Genomic DNA, 16,445 nt, shown 5'->3' on the forward strand with positions numbered 1-16,445 from the left:
CATAGAAATCATAGTTTACACCTCTTATTTTACCACTACATCCCTGAAGACACAGGAGGGAGAGGGAGACACAAACACTCTCTCTCTCGCGCGCGCACACACGCACACCGGGAAAACAGGAGACACAGGGGAACACAGAGGAAAGTCCAACAAGGGGCAAATAGCCTCGGCGCTACAATTTCTACTTTATTTTGCCTTATGCTCCCTGGTAAATCATCATCATGTTTTGGATATTTTCCCTGCGGAGTTCACCCATAGCAACCCAAACCCTTGGAGGCTGGACTGGACTGTAGCGTGCGTCACGTCGCCTCCCCTAAACGAAACTGAAACAGAAGTCGTCGCTTCCGTATTGCGAAAAAGCAGTTGAACATTTCGGCAATTACGTATCTTGAAAATACTATTGGTAAGTTTATCAACTTTGGATAGTAAACTGTTGAACCGGTGCTTCCACGCAATGGCGTTTATAGTAATAGAATAACGGACAATACAACTGGAAAATGTAGGCTAGTGTTTGTCTCTCGGCGTCGACACGACACGATGGGTCGGGGAAGCGAACGTTAGGCTTCGCTGTATCCACTGGAGTGTTCTTGTTCTCAAGTAGGCTGTTTGTCGATCCTTGCTTCAAGGACTATCACAAAAATAACGTATAGTATTTTCTAGCAGAGATAAGGCTCCGTACAAACACCTTTTATAGCCTACCTATCCTGTAATAGGCCTACGGTAGGACTACCAGAGGATGTGGTAGGCTATTACTGTATGACTGAAGACGGAGGCTAAAGGCTAGCTACTTCGAAAACTTTAATGCGGGGGAGATAAAGGAATAGCCTATAGAAAAATCACTTTCTTCATATATTGTTTGTTTGGAGTATAATTATTCACTTGGGACTGAAGCCGTTTCATTAACTCAAGTCAAGCGGCATCTTGGCCTCATTTATTTTAAGCTAGGTCAGCTTCATCTCTGCTCGTGCACGAGGTAGAAAAGTAGACCAAAACAGTAGTACACGCGCACACACCCTTGTCCCTTGCTGTCTCATGTAGCATGAGTGATTGTGTTTCCCTGAATTTCCATGATTTCTGCGTGTCTCTCTGTTCTTCTATATTTTCCCACGGTTGTGTTGGGAGAAGGGGGTGTGGAGTAAAAGTGACGTGGGGCTCAGGCCCGGTGTTCCAGTTTAGATGGTGAGCAGATTAACTGGTGATATTTGCATAAAATCAGTGAATATTCAACAAGACCCTGTCTACTTCTTAAGAGCGTTCTGCTCTGCCTCCACCTAATGCAGGTTCACATTTTCACAAAGTGTTTGCAAGTGAGACAATATAACAGATATCGCTGAAAACATCACCAGTGTATGTCTAATACATGTCTGTTTAAGCATTATCCACACAAATATGACCCATACTGAATGAATGGACAAAAATAAAACTAGCGATCTAGCTGGGATTCGAACCACGCATGGACAAGAAAGTTGATTGAATTAGCTTCTACATCGTCTATAGGCTACCACTACACTATGAGCCACTGAAATCAATACCAGATTTCTATGTATATATTGAACTGTTAGTCAAAGTTAACACAGGTTAACATATGTGAGAAATATACGCCCATGTTAACTGGTGCTATCACAATTTAACATGGGCATATGCAAGCCTCAAAACAACAAAATAGGTTAATCTTTGCCTCACATACCAAAACCTAACTGATGTACAACTGGCATGTCCCACTAACACTTTATTCCGTTTTGGGGGTTAATAATATGAAACACGTCAGTCATGTGCAAAAATTATCATAGTGTCATATGTCTCGGTGAAGTTATGCAGTGAGCTGTCTAGTGATTTGAAGTGAACACATGAAACTTATTTTCTCCGAGTTAAATATTTAATTTGTTGGTCCTAATTTGACGACACAAAATGGTTATCATGGTAGCATAGGCTATTACAAAACTTCGATGTAGCTAGAGAGTTTGATGACCCATGTTGCTGTTTCAGATTCCCACGTAGCCTAAATTAGAAAATAGTTTAGCCTACTTACTGCTCGTTCAGCAGCCTGTTGCAAAACATTCACTTAGCCTAGATGTTTGCTATAATGAATATCTTGATCGATTGACAAATAAGCTGTCACAAGACAACATAGACCTACATTCATTTAATAGAAACACCATGCTATTGCATAGATACAAAATAACCAGTGGTGCAATTGGTTAGCAGGGTGGACTATTACTGCTAGCTTGCTATTTTAGTGAGCAGTTCGAGGCCCAAGTGATCTTCATAATTTTTGCGCATTATAATCAAGATGTGTGTTTCTGCACAAAAAGCGAGCAACGTCTGATGGGGTCATTTGTTACTGTTTGTGATGCAAAATTCATCTGCATTATTCAAGGCATGCATTCGCTGTGTTTGCTCATGTTATAGGCTATCACCAGTTAACATGGAAATCAGGATAGCTAGTAAGCTAGTAGAACAGTCTACTAGACTAATGACAAGTGTTGCTCTCTGTGGCGTAGTGGTGATAGTGCTTACTGCTTGGAACATTTTGCCTCAGTGAGACTCATGTTCGAAACCCAACAAAACCTTCGCTGATTTACTTTGACACATTTCCTGTTTGCACAACATTTTGTGTGGATGCTTAAGCAGACATGCATTATACATAGCGATTCCCGCATGTTTTCGACAAGATTTTGCTTCATATTCTGTCGTGCACTGCAGGCTTGTGAAATTGTGAATCTCCAGCACTGGACGGGTGGAGGCAGAACAAAGCGTCGTTAACAAGTAGGCAGGTCTTGTTGAATATTCACAGCGCTGTTAACAAGTAGGCAGGGTCTTGTTGAATATTCACAGCGCTGTTAACAAGTAGGCAGGGTCTTGTTGAATATTCTGGCGCTGTTAACAAGTAGGCAGGGTCTTGTTGAATATTCACAGCGCTGTTAACAAGTAGGCAGGGTCTTGTTGAATATTCACAGCGCTGTTAACAAGTAGGCAGGGTCTTGTTGAATATTCACAGCGCTGTTAACAAGTAGGCAGGGTCTTGTTGAATATTCACAGCGCTGTTAACAAGTAGGCAGGGTCTTGTTGAATATTCACAGCGCTGTTAACAAGTAGGCAGGGTCTTGTTGAATATTTCTGGCGCTGTTAACAAGTAAGGCAGGGTCTTGTTGAATATTCACAGCGCTGTTAACAAGTAGGCAGGGTCTTGTTGAATATTCAGCGCTGTTAACAAGTAGGCAGGTCTTGTTGAATATTCACAGCGCTGTTAACAAGTAGGCAGGGTCTTGTTGAATATTCACAGCGCTGTTAACAAGTAGGCAGGGTCTTGTTGAATATTCACAGCGCTGTTAACAAGTAGGCAGGGTCTTGTTGAATATTCACAGCGCTGTTAACAAGTAGGCAGGGTCTTGTTGAATATTCACAGCGCTGTTAACAAGTAGGCAGGGTCTTGTTGAATATTCACAGCGCTGTTAACAAGTAGGCAGGGTCTTGTTGAATATTCACAGCGCTGTTAACAAGTAGGCAGGGTCTTGTTGAATATTCACAGCGCTGTTAACAAGTAGGCAGGGTCTTGTTGAATATTCACAAGCGCTGTTAACAAAGTAGGCAGGGGTCTTGTTGAATATTCAGCTGTTAACAAGTAGGCAGGGTCTTGTTGAATATTCTGGCGCTGTTAACAAGTAGGCAGGGTCTTGTTGAATATTCACAGCTGTTAACAAGTAGGCAGGGTCTTGTTGAATATTCTGGCGCTTTAACAAGTAAGGCAGGGTCTTGTTGAATAGTAGGTTAACAAGTAGGCAGGGTCTTGTTGAATATTCACAGGCGCTGTTAACAAAGTAGGCAGGGTCTTGTTGAATATAACAATTCTTGTTGAATACATATTCTGGCGCTGTTAACAAGTAGGCAGGGTCTTGGAATATTCTTAACAAGTAGGCAGGGTCTTGTTGATATTCACAGCGCTGTTAACAAGTAGGCAGGGGTCTTGTTGAATATTCACAGCTGTTAACAAGTAGGCAGGGTCTTGTTGAATATTCTGGCGCTGTTAACAAGTAGGCAGGGTCTTGTTGAATATTCACAGCGCTGTTAACAAGTAGGCAGGGTCTTGTTGAATATTCTGGCTGTTAACAAGTAGGCAGGGTCTTGTTGAATATTCACAAGCGCTGTTAACAAGTAGGCAGGGTCTTGTTGAATATTCTGGCCGCTGTTAACAAGTAGGCAGGGTCTTGTTGAATATTCACTGGCGCTGTTAACAAGTAGGCAGGGTCTTGTTGAATATTCACTGGCGCTGTTAACAAGTAGTTGCGTTAACAAGTAGGCAGGGTCTTGTTGAATATTCACAAGCGCTGTTAACAAGTAGGCAGGGTCTTGTTGAATATTCACAGCGCTGTTAACAAAGTGAGGCAGGGTCTTGTTGAATATTCTGGCGCTGTTAACAAGTAGGCAGGGTCTTGTTGAATATTCACAGGCGCTGTTAACAAGTAGGCAGGGTCTTGTTGAATATTCACAGCGCTGTTAACAAGTAGGCAGGGTCTTGTTGAATATTCTGGCGCTGTTAACAAGTAGGCTTGTTGAATAGGGTCTTGTTGAATATTCTGGCGCTGTTAACAAGTAGGCAGGGTCTTGTTGAATATTCACAAGCTGTTAACAAGTAGGCAGGGTCTTGTTGAATATTCTGGCGCTGTTAACAAGTAGGCAGGGTCTTGTTGAATATTCTGGCGCTGTTAACAAGTAGGCAGGGTCTTGTTGAATATTCACAAGCTGTTAACAAGTAGGCAGGGTCTTGTTGAATATTCACAGCTGTTAACAAAGTAGGCAGGGTCTTGTTGAATATTCTGGCGCTGTTAACAAGTAGGCAGGGTCTTGTTGAATATTCACAGCGCTGTTAACAAGTAGGCAGGGTCTTGTTGAATATTCACAGGCGCTGTTAACAAAGTAGGCAGGGTCTTGTTGAATATTCACAGCTGTTAACAAGTAGGCAGGGTCTTGTTGAATATTCTTGGCGCTGTTAACAAGTAGGCAGGGTCTTGTTGAATATTCACAGCGCTGTTAACAAGTAGGCAGGGTCTTGTTGAATATTCACAGCGCTGTTAACAAGTAGGCAGGGTCTTGTTGAATATTCACAGCGCTGTTAACAAGTAGGCAGGGTCTTGTTGAATATTCACAGCTGTTAACAAGTAGGCAGGGTCTTGTTGAATATTCTTGTTGCGCTGTTAACAAGTAGGCAGGGTCTTGTTGAATATTCACAGCGCTGTTAACAAGTAGGCAGGGTCTTGTTGAATATTCACAGCTGTTAACAAGTAGGCAGGGTCTTGTTGAATATTCTGGCGCTGTTAACAAGTAGGCAGGGTCTTGTTGAATAGTCACAAGTAGGCAGGGTCTTGTTGAATATTAACAAGTAGGCAGGGTCTTGTTGAATATTCACAGGGTCTTGTTGAATATTTGTTAACAAGTAGGCAGGGTCTTGTTGAATATTCACAGCGTTGTTAACAAGTAGGCAGGGTCTTGTTGAATATTCACCGATTTTATCACAGCAAATATTACAAGTTAACCTGCTCACCATCTAAACTGGAACACCGGGAAAATGAACTTGAACTTGGGGCAGTCCGCCCTCCTCTCTCTCTCTCTTTGGATCATGCATCTTGAGAGCACGCATGTTACACTGACCAATAAATGCTGTAAGATCCAATTCAGTTGTCACGTGGCTTTTTATATCATTGATTTAACAACAAAACACAAAGCAGAGTAGATTTAAGGGAGGTCAAAACACTCCCGTTACACTCACATATTTTGCCATTCAAAATAAGTGGTCACTTTTTACAAAAATGCTAATTATTTGCTGCTGGAGAATTTGGGCGCCATAACATTCAATACTTTTGGGCCTCCCAAATGATAGAGGGATTCGGGGGCATGCTAGCCTGGCGGGCCATCCTATATCATTGAAATGTATAGTCTGGAATCGAATCATTCACCTGCTTAATCCAAGGTGCGGGCAGAGAATTGTCTTTCAAACTGCCTAGGCATGCAATAGGCCAGCTACACGATCATATCCGTGATCCGATTCGGCAAAGCGGCAAATACATCCTTCTTCGAAAGGAATGACTTAAATGCATTGTGTTGCTCTATTTTCAAAGAAAAGCACAAGTCCAACTCCTCCAAAGTTGACGCCAACGCCGATTCAAACAACCGCTCTTCGTTCGCCATAGCCACCTTCCTTGTTGTTCACCGTCGCAGGACTGTCGTTATCCTGTTAAGCCCGCCTTTAAGACTCTCTAGCTAAATAGAGCTGTGATTGGAGAACATCCCGGTGTTAAGCCAATAGAAATTCCTATGGTTCGATACTAGACGTACAGGCTGAGCAAATTAATTTGCTGCCGCTAGGGTGCGTCTAGATTTCTAGGCTAGGGGCATGCTCCTCCGTGCCGAACATTTTGAAAAATAACCGCTTAAATGACTTCTGGTGAATTTTGTGGAAACTAATTGATACATTGTTTTGAAATATTTTTAAATATATTACATTCATTGAATGAAAGCATAATACGGCCTATAACAACTTACACAGGTTGTTATATGCAACTCATTTTAAGCAAGTGTATTGAGAGTTTGATCTCATCACATACTACATCAATGGAGTAATCCCAGCTCCTGAGCAATCTTTAAATAAGGTGGTCTGTGTTCTTTAATTTTATCCAATTTTTATAAGCCCAGGCTATTCTTTCACTTGCCATCATGCCTGAATCTCCATTACCAGTATAATATGGTATGACCTCCACCAAGGAGCTCATGTTTTCACCCCTGTCTGATTGTTTGTGTCCTTTAACATTTTCTCGTGTTATATTACCTCACTCTGTCACAGCTTCAATCTCTATTTTTAGCATAATCAACACTGGAAAGCCTATTGAGCTGCCCTGTGTATGAAATGTGCTATATAAATAAAACTGTTTTGCCTGGCCTTGCCATAATATAACATTTTGTTTACCTTTATTAAACTTGTTCATTCTTAGCCATGGATTACTGTGCAGAACAGATGTGCATGTGTGCAATGTGTATCCCATTACTCTGATTTGTTTATGTTGGTCCGTCTCTCTCATTCTCCAGTGTAAGATCAGGGGATCCCAGTAAACAGAGTGTGTTTGGCTAAAATGAGTTCGTGTGAAAAAGAGGACCATGATTGTGAGCCTCAGAGGTAAGAAAACAGACAAATAATAATAGTAATAATAATAATAATAATATATTTGCATCTATTATTTGTGTATTTGTTTAGGCCTACAACCAATGTTCCCTCTAAGCTGCGCGCGCGGCCGCACAGACCAGTCGAAGTGTCCGCGCAATAGATTTTTCAGACCGCACACATTTTTCAGACCGCACAAACAATTTTTTTTCAGGGGTTAAACATCTGAGCATCAACGGCGATGTAGGCTAGGTAATAAACATTTAAAATACTGACATGTCTGACAACCAAGCCGGATGTAGCCTAAGTTAGAATGTTTACATACAAAGTATCCTTTAGGCTACTCTAGGCGGGCCCTGCTCCAGTTATGTAGTAGGCTACCATGGCGAAAAGAAAGGCAAAACAGATGCTCCAGAAAAGGTCTGCCTAACGTTTAAACTAGTGCTGTCAGTTAAACGCGTTATTAACGGCAACGTTTTTTAATTTTAACGGCGTCAATTTTTTTATCGCAAGATTAACGTTCTTTTTGGTGTAACAAACTTTGTAGTTTTTTCACAAGCTGTTGCAACAACTAGTAATGTTAGAACAACTACAAAACCACACTGGATCTAGCTAGACCGTGCTACATGTACACGCCCCCTTTTAGGGGATAGGGAGCTGTTTGGATAATGGAAACCTATGCTGCATAGAAGTGGGGAGCGAAAAGGGGTTATACTTGCTAAATCTTGAAACAAACGTGAATAAAAGGCACAAAATAAGGTTGGAGTTATCTCTGTGTTTATGGGATTAATGTGACCATTATGTTCCTATTTTTTGCTCTTTCCAGTTTAGCCTACTAACAGGAGTGTCACGAATGTACAGTAGGCACAGTCAAACTGCCCGTGGCTGACTATAACTAAGTTCGGCAAGCTTAACTTTACATGTCATAACATCAACTAAACTTAAGTCACGCATTCATTCTATCACTTGTAATATGAACGTAGCCTTTTTCCTACAACTAGTTGAGATAATTGGCTATGCCTGTTATACTGAAGTTCCGCAGTTAGCTAGCTAGCAAGCTAACCGTTTTACATGAGTTATGGTAAGTGTAGCTAGTACGTGCTGAATGGGTTGTAATGTAGCCTACATCGTTTTCGACATGAGTAAAGTTACATACACATAATTCTTTATAACTGCCGTGTTAGTAAAATTATTGAATGGCCTGTAAATTAATAACTAGATGTAACGTCAAGGTGTGATTAGGCTATCTGTCTTTCCCATTAGAATCAATGATATATGTATGTTAACTTTTTTTCCGCTAAAATGGGACGTGATGCAGATTAAATGTAGCCTATCTTTATGATGATCGCCTTTAGTAGGCTACGTGTAAAGGCATGCTGTAGACACTTGTTTGGGAACTACGAGCGCCAAAGAGTAGATTCGTACAATGAACACCAACGCAGTTCTGAACTCCCAGTCAGCTGAATGGTGTTTTAAATTGCTGTGGACACCGATGCCGACGTGAGTGCGATGCACTCTGCTTTCAACATTCATTTACTGTACATTAGATTCCATTCTTTTCAATACAACTCTGCACACCAGCATCGCACTTTGCCGCCCGTGTAAATCCGATTCAGTTATATTTGGTCGACGGCTCCATAAAATCCATTGTTCATCCAGTGTTTGCCTGTTAAAAACTTCGGCGCTGATGTGTGTGGCAAGTGACAGTACACCATAGACTGTAGGCCTATAAAATGGCATTGCACTCATGTTTATGTGTTTTATGCCCTTTATTAGCTATATTTCTGAAGAATATATTGTGTTGCCTCAGGTCTGCTGCACATCTTTTGAAATTTGATTTGAAATAATCAAATAGACTAAATCTTAAAAGTTAAGTTAATGAAGTAACTTGCTTTGCTTTCATTTGAATCCTAATCAAGATACACAATAATTGCTTTATATTGTTAACATGGACTCCTGGAAAGTTCAGAAATGCAAAATAATAGAATTTTAATCATGCGATAAAATATGTGATTAATCGTGATGAACTATAGGAATTACTCCAATCTGACACAAAAGATGTTCCAGGTAGGAAAAAACTTTCAGACATATTTACGAAAGGAGTGGCGTGATCTGCAAATTCTGCTCGGAGTCAAAAGCAAAAGGAGAGTTCGCTCATGGGAAAACTTGGTCTGAGTAGAAGCTTGATTTCCTAAAGCGTTATCTGACACACAGAAAGTCCATGTAGACGCATTGAAAACATTAAGACTTAGACATGGGAACTCTATCTATCAAATTCTCCCCGAAACGAATAAATCCCGAGAGAGACGAATTCAGAGAGCACGATCCGACCCTGAACAAATACAATTATTAATCGACAATGTGATGATAGCAACACCAACATGTCCATGTTATCAGTTCAGGATACACGATCATATGGCACGATGCTTGTGCTTTAGCCTACATTATGTTTCGGAAGCAAACTGATTTCAGTTACAAGACAGTTTTTTTCTGGAATCATTCCATTTTCAGGATGCCCTGCATAAAACATCCTTGATGCCATTACCCAGTTCTACGCAGACCATGCAAAATGGTATGTTTACTTCAGATGGTGCTTAAAGGCTGTATCAGCGATTGCGGCTGAACGTCACATCTGTTGATGTTCAAACAAAACAGAGAGCTAGCTCGCTACTCCCTTCCCCTCCCTCCCATGCAATTGAAACTCCTAAACGCGCAATTTGGTCGGTTTTTGGTTGGAACACTTTATTTTGCCTTTGAGTGGTTGCCAACACTTGTTGGTAGCAATTGTTTTTGTGTACAGATCTCAGAGCCTAGGCTGACTACAGAGACGCGTTTTTTTGACGGCTAGCGGATCGTTAGGAAAGATTAGATGAATTTGATAATTTATGTTTGGGCCTTTTTGTGCCTGAAATCGCTGATACTGTCATGCCTCGGTCGGCCAGGAGAGGCCGCCGGGTCCACCAAGCCCCTGGGGGCCAGCCTGGGGAACCCCAGTCACTCAGGGCAGGGCAAGCCCCTGCCTAACTCTCTGGGAAACCCGGTGGCAGGTGATCAAGGAGATCACCTGCAGCTCATTGTGTGCCCTTCTTAAGCCCATGCTGGCTGTGCTTCTGTGCTCGGTCATGGTGGATTCTCATGGACTATATTCCTTGCTGTCTTGCTGTCTTGCTGTCTTGCTGTCTTGCTGTCTTGCTGTCTTGCTGTCTTGCTGTCTTGCTGTCTTGCTGCCTTGCTGCCTTGCTGCCTCTGCCCTTGCCCTTCTGGAATTATCCCTGACGCTGTCCTCTGACTATTTTTGGATTGCCCCGGCACTGGGTCTGTACGAACTCTTGTTTCCTCAGTTATGGAGTTTTAAGTTATCTCGGAATACCTGTGGAAGGACTGAGTTACCTAATTATTGTTGACTGCTAAGACTGTTTGGGTTCTGGCATTTGATGCCGAAGATCTGATTTACTTACCTGTGATGATTGCTTGTGTTTTTTATGGAAGACCAGTTTACCTGTGAAACTCACCTGTGATGAATTTCGAAGATCTGATTTATTTACCCGTGATGACTGCTTGTGTTTATTATGGAAGACCAGTTTACCTGTGAAACTTTGTGAACGTTGTGTCCTGTACTGGAAAGAAGTTCTGTCTCCTGCACTAGTGTTCCTCTAGACCTGTGACCGATACAACCTTTAATGTTGGGCAGACTTTTAAAGGAGTGGCTTCTTTACTGAAGCATCAGGTACCGCACCTGACAAGATGAGCCACATAGCCAGATAGGCCTATCTCCCTCAATGAAATTCAAATGACCTGTTTTGTAGCCTAGTTTGTTGCAAACCACTCCAGTTATAAAATTGTTTAGGCTACCTTTAGGAAAAATGACACCATGTCAATTTAATAAGCACTGCATTAGCATTTTTCTTTCAATGAAGTTCCACTTAAATGTTGTACCTACCTTCTGAGAAATTACTAAACACCTTGGATACTTATATAATGATCATTATCAGTCATAACCAGTGAACCAGGCATTACCTCTCTAAACCTTATTGAAGTTCAACCAAAGATCCTTTAAGTTCAACTAAACTGACTGGTAAAACCATCATTAAAATGAGTCCAAGTCCAACCATTATAAAGGATATTGAATAAATATCAACCTTTTTAGACATATTGATGCATTTGCGGTCATCTCTTTGAATTCCCTATGGCTAACGCAGGCTCGTGGTAATTTTCGGCAGGTCGCGTGGTTGCAAATTTGCTCACAGTGCTGAAATGTGGGCTCCGAAAACAAAATATTTGCTCAGTGCTGAAAATAATTAGAGGGAACATTGCCTACTACACAGACCTATATGTGTTATAGAAAACTATGAAAAAATGATATTAGGAGTATAGTGTGTGTGTGTGTGAAGGAGAGATTAATTCTAAAATGGAGCATGTGGTGTTGTAATATTACTTTAAGTGTGAACAAATGCAATCATCAGAGGAATGAGTTGTTATTCAGTTTCTTGTGTCTCTTTATGTAACCAGCCCACAGACACACAGACCTCCATCTCCAGTGCCCAGCTGTGTGTCCATGAAGAGTGATCGGTCCATGGATATTATTCCCGACTTCAGCAGTGAACCAGTTCCATCAGGTCTAAAGTGAGTAGTTATCAGTCTGTAGACATGTCAGTCACATGCATTTCAGCATGGAAAGTGATCTGAAGGAGCAAATGAGAACACAAATGCACACACACACACTCATACTCACTCACGTACCCACACACCCCTAACACCTATTCATAGACTCGTACACACACACAAACATGTACGCACTCGCACAGCGCGCTCACACGCACGGACACACACGCACGGACACACACCTCACACCTACTCAGACTCGTGCACACACACACACACACACACACACGCACGTAATTCAGTTTCTTGTGTCTCTTTATGTAACCAGCCCACAGACACACAGACCTCCATCTCCAGTGCCCAGCACACACCCCTAACACCTACTCATAGACTCGTACACACACACACACACACACACACACACACACAAACATGTTTCACATTAGCGCTCCTGCCGCCACGGACACACACACACACACACACACACCTCACACCTACTCATAGACTCGTGTACACACACACACACACACCTCTACACACACACACGCGCACACACACACACTATACTCCTAATATTATATCTGATAGTTTTATATAACACATATATCTCTACATGGTGTCCACCATTTAGAATAGGTAAGACCTTTCCATCTCATTTCCTGTGTGTGTATGTCTGAAAGAGAGATTAATTCTAAAATGGAGCACACACACCTCACACCTACTCATAGACTTCGTGCACCGGTACTTATCTTTTATAGCATCGATGTACACCTGTGTACGCACACACACACACACACCGACTAAAGCAGTGAACCAGTTCCATCGGGTCTAAAGTGGTGTGGGTTAATCAGTCGTTGAACATGTCGATCACATGTATTTCGGCATGGGGAGTGATCTGAAGAACAAATGAAAACACACACACACACATACTAACTCATGTACCCACACACCCCTAACACCTATTATAGACTCGTGTACACACACACACACACCTCTACACACCGGTAACACACACTATACTCCTAATATTATATCTGATGGTTTTATATAGCTTACACATATATCTCTACATGGTGTCCACCATTTAGAATAGGTAAGACCTTTCCATCTCATTTCCTGTGTGTGTATGTCTGAAAGAGAGATTAATTCTAAAATGGAGCACACACACCTCACACCTACTCATAGACTCGTGCACACACGAGCGCACGCATACGCACGCATACGCACACACCTGTACACACACACACACACACACACACACACACACGCACGCAGTAATTCAGTTTCTTGTGTCTCTTTATGTAACCAGCCCACAGACACACAGACCTCCATCTCCAGTGCCCAGCTGTGTGTCCATGAAGAGTGATCGGTCCATGGATATTATTCCCGACTTCAGCAGTGAACCAGTTCCATCAGGTCTAAAGTGAGTAGTTATCAGTCGGTAGACATGTCAGTCACATGCATTTCAGCATGGCAAGTGATCTGAAAGAGCAAATGAAAACACACACACACACATACTAACTCATGTACCCACACACCCCTAACACCTATTATAGACTCGTGTACACACACACACAAACATGTACGCACTCGCACGGCGCGCACGCACGCGCACACACACACACACGCACACACACACACCTCACACCTACTCAGACTCGTACACACAGACACGCACACACACACCTCTACACACACACGCGCACACACACACACAGGAAATGAGATGGATAGGTCTTACCTATTCTAAATGGTGGACACCATGTAGAGATATATGTGTTATAGAAAACTATCAGATATAATATTAGGAGTATAGTGTGTGTGTGTGTGTGTGTATGTCTGAAAGAGAGATTAATTCTAAAATGGAGCGCACACACACACACCTCACACCTACTCATAGACTCGTACACACACACACACGAGCGCACGCATACGCACACACCTGTACACACACACACACACACACACACACCTAATTCAGTTTCTTGTGTCTCTTTATGTAACCAGCCCACAGACACACAGACCTCCATCTCCAGTGCCCAGCTGTGTGTCCATGAAGAGTGATCGGTCCATGGATATTATTCCCGACTTCAGCAGTGAACCAGTTCCATCAGGTCTAAAGTGAGTAGTTATCAGTCGGTAGACATGTCAGTCACATGCATTTCAGCATGGCAAGTGATCTGAAAGAGCAAATGAAAACACACACACACATACTCACTCACGTACCCACACACACACACGTAAACACCTACTATAGACTCGTACACACACAAACATGTACGCACTCGCACGGCGCGCTCACACGCACGCACACACACACACCTCACACCTACTCATAGACTCGTACACACACACACACACACACACACACCTAACAACTACTCATAGACTCGCGCACACACACACACACACACAAGGGTGACCCGGAAATCAATTGTCGCTCCCGTCCCATCCCGAGCCCACACAAATACTCCCGTCATGTCCCGATCACGTTACTGCCCCCCCAAAAAAGTCCTGTCCTGAAAAAATCCCGAGAGATAGGCTCCCGAATCCCGTCCCATTCCCGTTTCGTACCCTATGTTGTCTAAAGCACTGGTTCCCAAAGGGTGGATCGTAAGAGATTTTATTTGTGTCGCCAGCATAGTGACAATTTATGTTGTGCAATAGGCCTAGTTTATACCTTATATAGCTTAGGAACTCCCTCTGTGCATTGTTGCATTTAGAATCTCTGAAACGAGGGTGAACACTGCCAGAGCGTGGATATCACTCGCAAAATGAAACAATATTTCTGTCGGGCGCCTACCATGGACCTCACAGTTGCAAAATGCAAGGGACATGAATCAGTCTATATTTGCACAAACAATAACGGACATCAGCTCTTCAACATGGCCCATTCGAAAATCTAGAAAGTATCATTTTATATTGTAAAAAAAACCTGCTGTCAACAATAGGCTAAATAAAAGCAGACATCCATGAACAGGACATAAGGCTTATTTGCGTCATAGGCTGCAGATAGTTTCAATTGTAGATAGGCCTCTTTAAAGTTAATAACAGTCTCCTCACATTCCATCTTATTTCGGATTGAAAACGCACAAAGTGCATTACATTAGGCTATAATTTAAATGGACATGTAAAGTTTACGCTATTTCTTCTTTCCAATCTCGCGAACTTCCCTACAGTAAAGCTGCCTAGTTTCCCATAACAACCACCACATAGTCGAGGTGACAAGGGTTATTAAGATCGACTTTGAACACAGTGAGCCATACAACTTGACAATTACACTGAATCATAGTGTTAATGTGTTGAGTAAAGCTACACATGTTTCGATTGATTTTGTTACCATGTGTGTTTATTCCTGCCTTTACAAAAACTAGCATCTCAGATAACGTTAGCAATTAGCTAACGTTGATATGGCAATAGAAAACACCTTCAGTTTTCGGTGTAGTCGCTGACGCTGATTGATTGGCTTGTGAACAGGGCAGCTGCTTTGTATTGCTCTGATAGGCTACTCTGCGGCTAGCAGTAGTCAATCAACAAATGTATTGTGAGTTGTAAGTGGTTCTCTTTTCTAGAAATGTCTTGCAATCTTTGGGTGCACTCACTGCATGTTTTAATTTAATATCCGGCTCTGTTCCCCTCCCGCCCACTCCCATTCATTTCTGCCCGTCCCGTCCCCATCACGTTACCAACAGTGAAATTGACTCCCGTACCGCAGGACTCCCGCGGGAATACCGTGACCCGCGGGAGTCCCGGAAAATTGTCACCCTCTAACACACACACACACACACACACACACACACACACACGCGTTGCCACACACTAACCCCTAACACTCATAGACTAATTTACACACACACACATGCGCGCACTTGCCGGTCTTGCTCACCGCACTTGCACACACACATACACACACACACACCTCACACCTACTCATAGACTTGTGCTCACACACACACAGACACACACACACACACAGGAAATGAGATGGAAAGGTCTTACCTATTCTAAATGGTGGACACCATGTAGAGATATATGTGTTATAGAAAACTATCAGATATGATATTAGGAGTATAGTGTGTATGTGTGTGTGAAAGAGAGATTAATTCTAAAATGGAGCATGTGTTGTTGTAATATTACTTTAAGTGTGAACAAATGCAATCACTCCGCAGAGGAATGAGTTGATGTTATTCAGTTTCTTGTGTCTCTTTATGTAACCAGCCCACAGACACACAGACCTCCATCTCCAGTGCCCAGCTGTGTGTCCATGAAGAGTGATCGGTCCATGGATATTATTCCCGACTTCAGCAGTGAACCAGTTCCATCAGGTCTAAAGTGAGTAGTTATCAGTCTGTAGACATGTCAGTCACATGCATTTCAGCCTAACACCTACTCATAGACTCGTGTGTACACACACACACACACACACACACCTACTCATAGACTCGTACACATGTAACGGGAGCAGGAATTATGCTACTGACCCTTGAGGTACAACAACAGATACACTGAATATATACAACTCAGCTTTATTACAATATTAAAAAGCAATATATAAAAAAATATATATAAAATATATATATATATATATATATATATATATATATATTAGTGTTACGATTATTATCAATACTAAAAAGGTATCATAAAAAGCGATCGATTCCCGGCGTTTTTTAGAATTGATACTTTATTAAAA

General features: G+C 42.1%; 1 protein-coding gene across 3 annotated transcripts in view; it reads left to right on the top strand.

Moving 5' to 3' along the window:
- Nucleotides 1–323: 323 nt before the first annotated feature.
- LOC125297249 (NACHT, LRR and PYD domains-containing protein 14-like) overlaps nt 324–16,445 on the top strand; it is a 34,216-nt gene continuing 18,094 nt past the window's right edge. Inside the window, exons 1-7 of one of the 3 annotated variants that reach the window (XM_048247481.1) lie at nt 324–403; nt 7,078–7,165; nt 11,660–11,773; nt 12,081–12,109; nt 13,091–13,175; nt 13,760–13,873; nt 15,971–16,084. In XM_048247481.1, coding sequence (XP_048103438.1) covers nt 7,122–7,165; nt 11,660–11,773; nt 12,081–12,109; nt 13,091–13,175; nt 13,760–13,873; nt 15,971–16,084 — 500 coding nt within the window. In that variant the 5' untranslated portion in view covers nt 324–403; nt 7,078–7,121. Of the gene's footprint in view, nt 404–7,077; nt 7,166–11,659; nt 11,774–12,080; nt 12,110–13,061; nt 13,176–13,759; nt 13,874–15,970; nt 16,085–16,445 lie in introns of all 3 variants that reach the window. The other 2 variants (XM_048247482.1, XM_048247483.1) reach the window with 2 other exon arrangements.

The sequence above is a fragment of the Alosa alosa genome, chromosome 7 (genome assembly GCF_017589495.1).
Source record: "Alosa alosa isolate M-15738 ecotype Scorff River chromosome 7, AALO_Geno_1.1, whole genome shotgun sequence".
NCBI lineage: Eukaryota > Metazoa > Chordata > Actinopteri > Clupeiformes > Clupeidae > Alosa > Alosa alosa.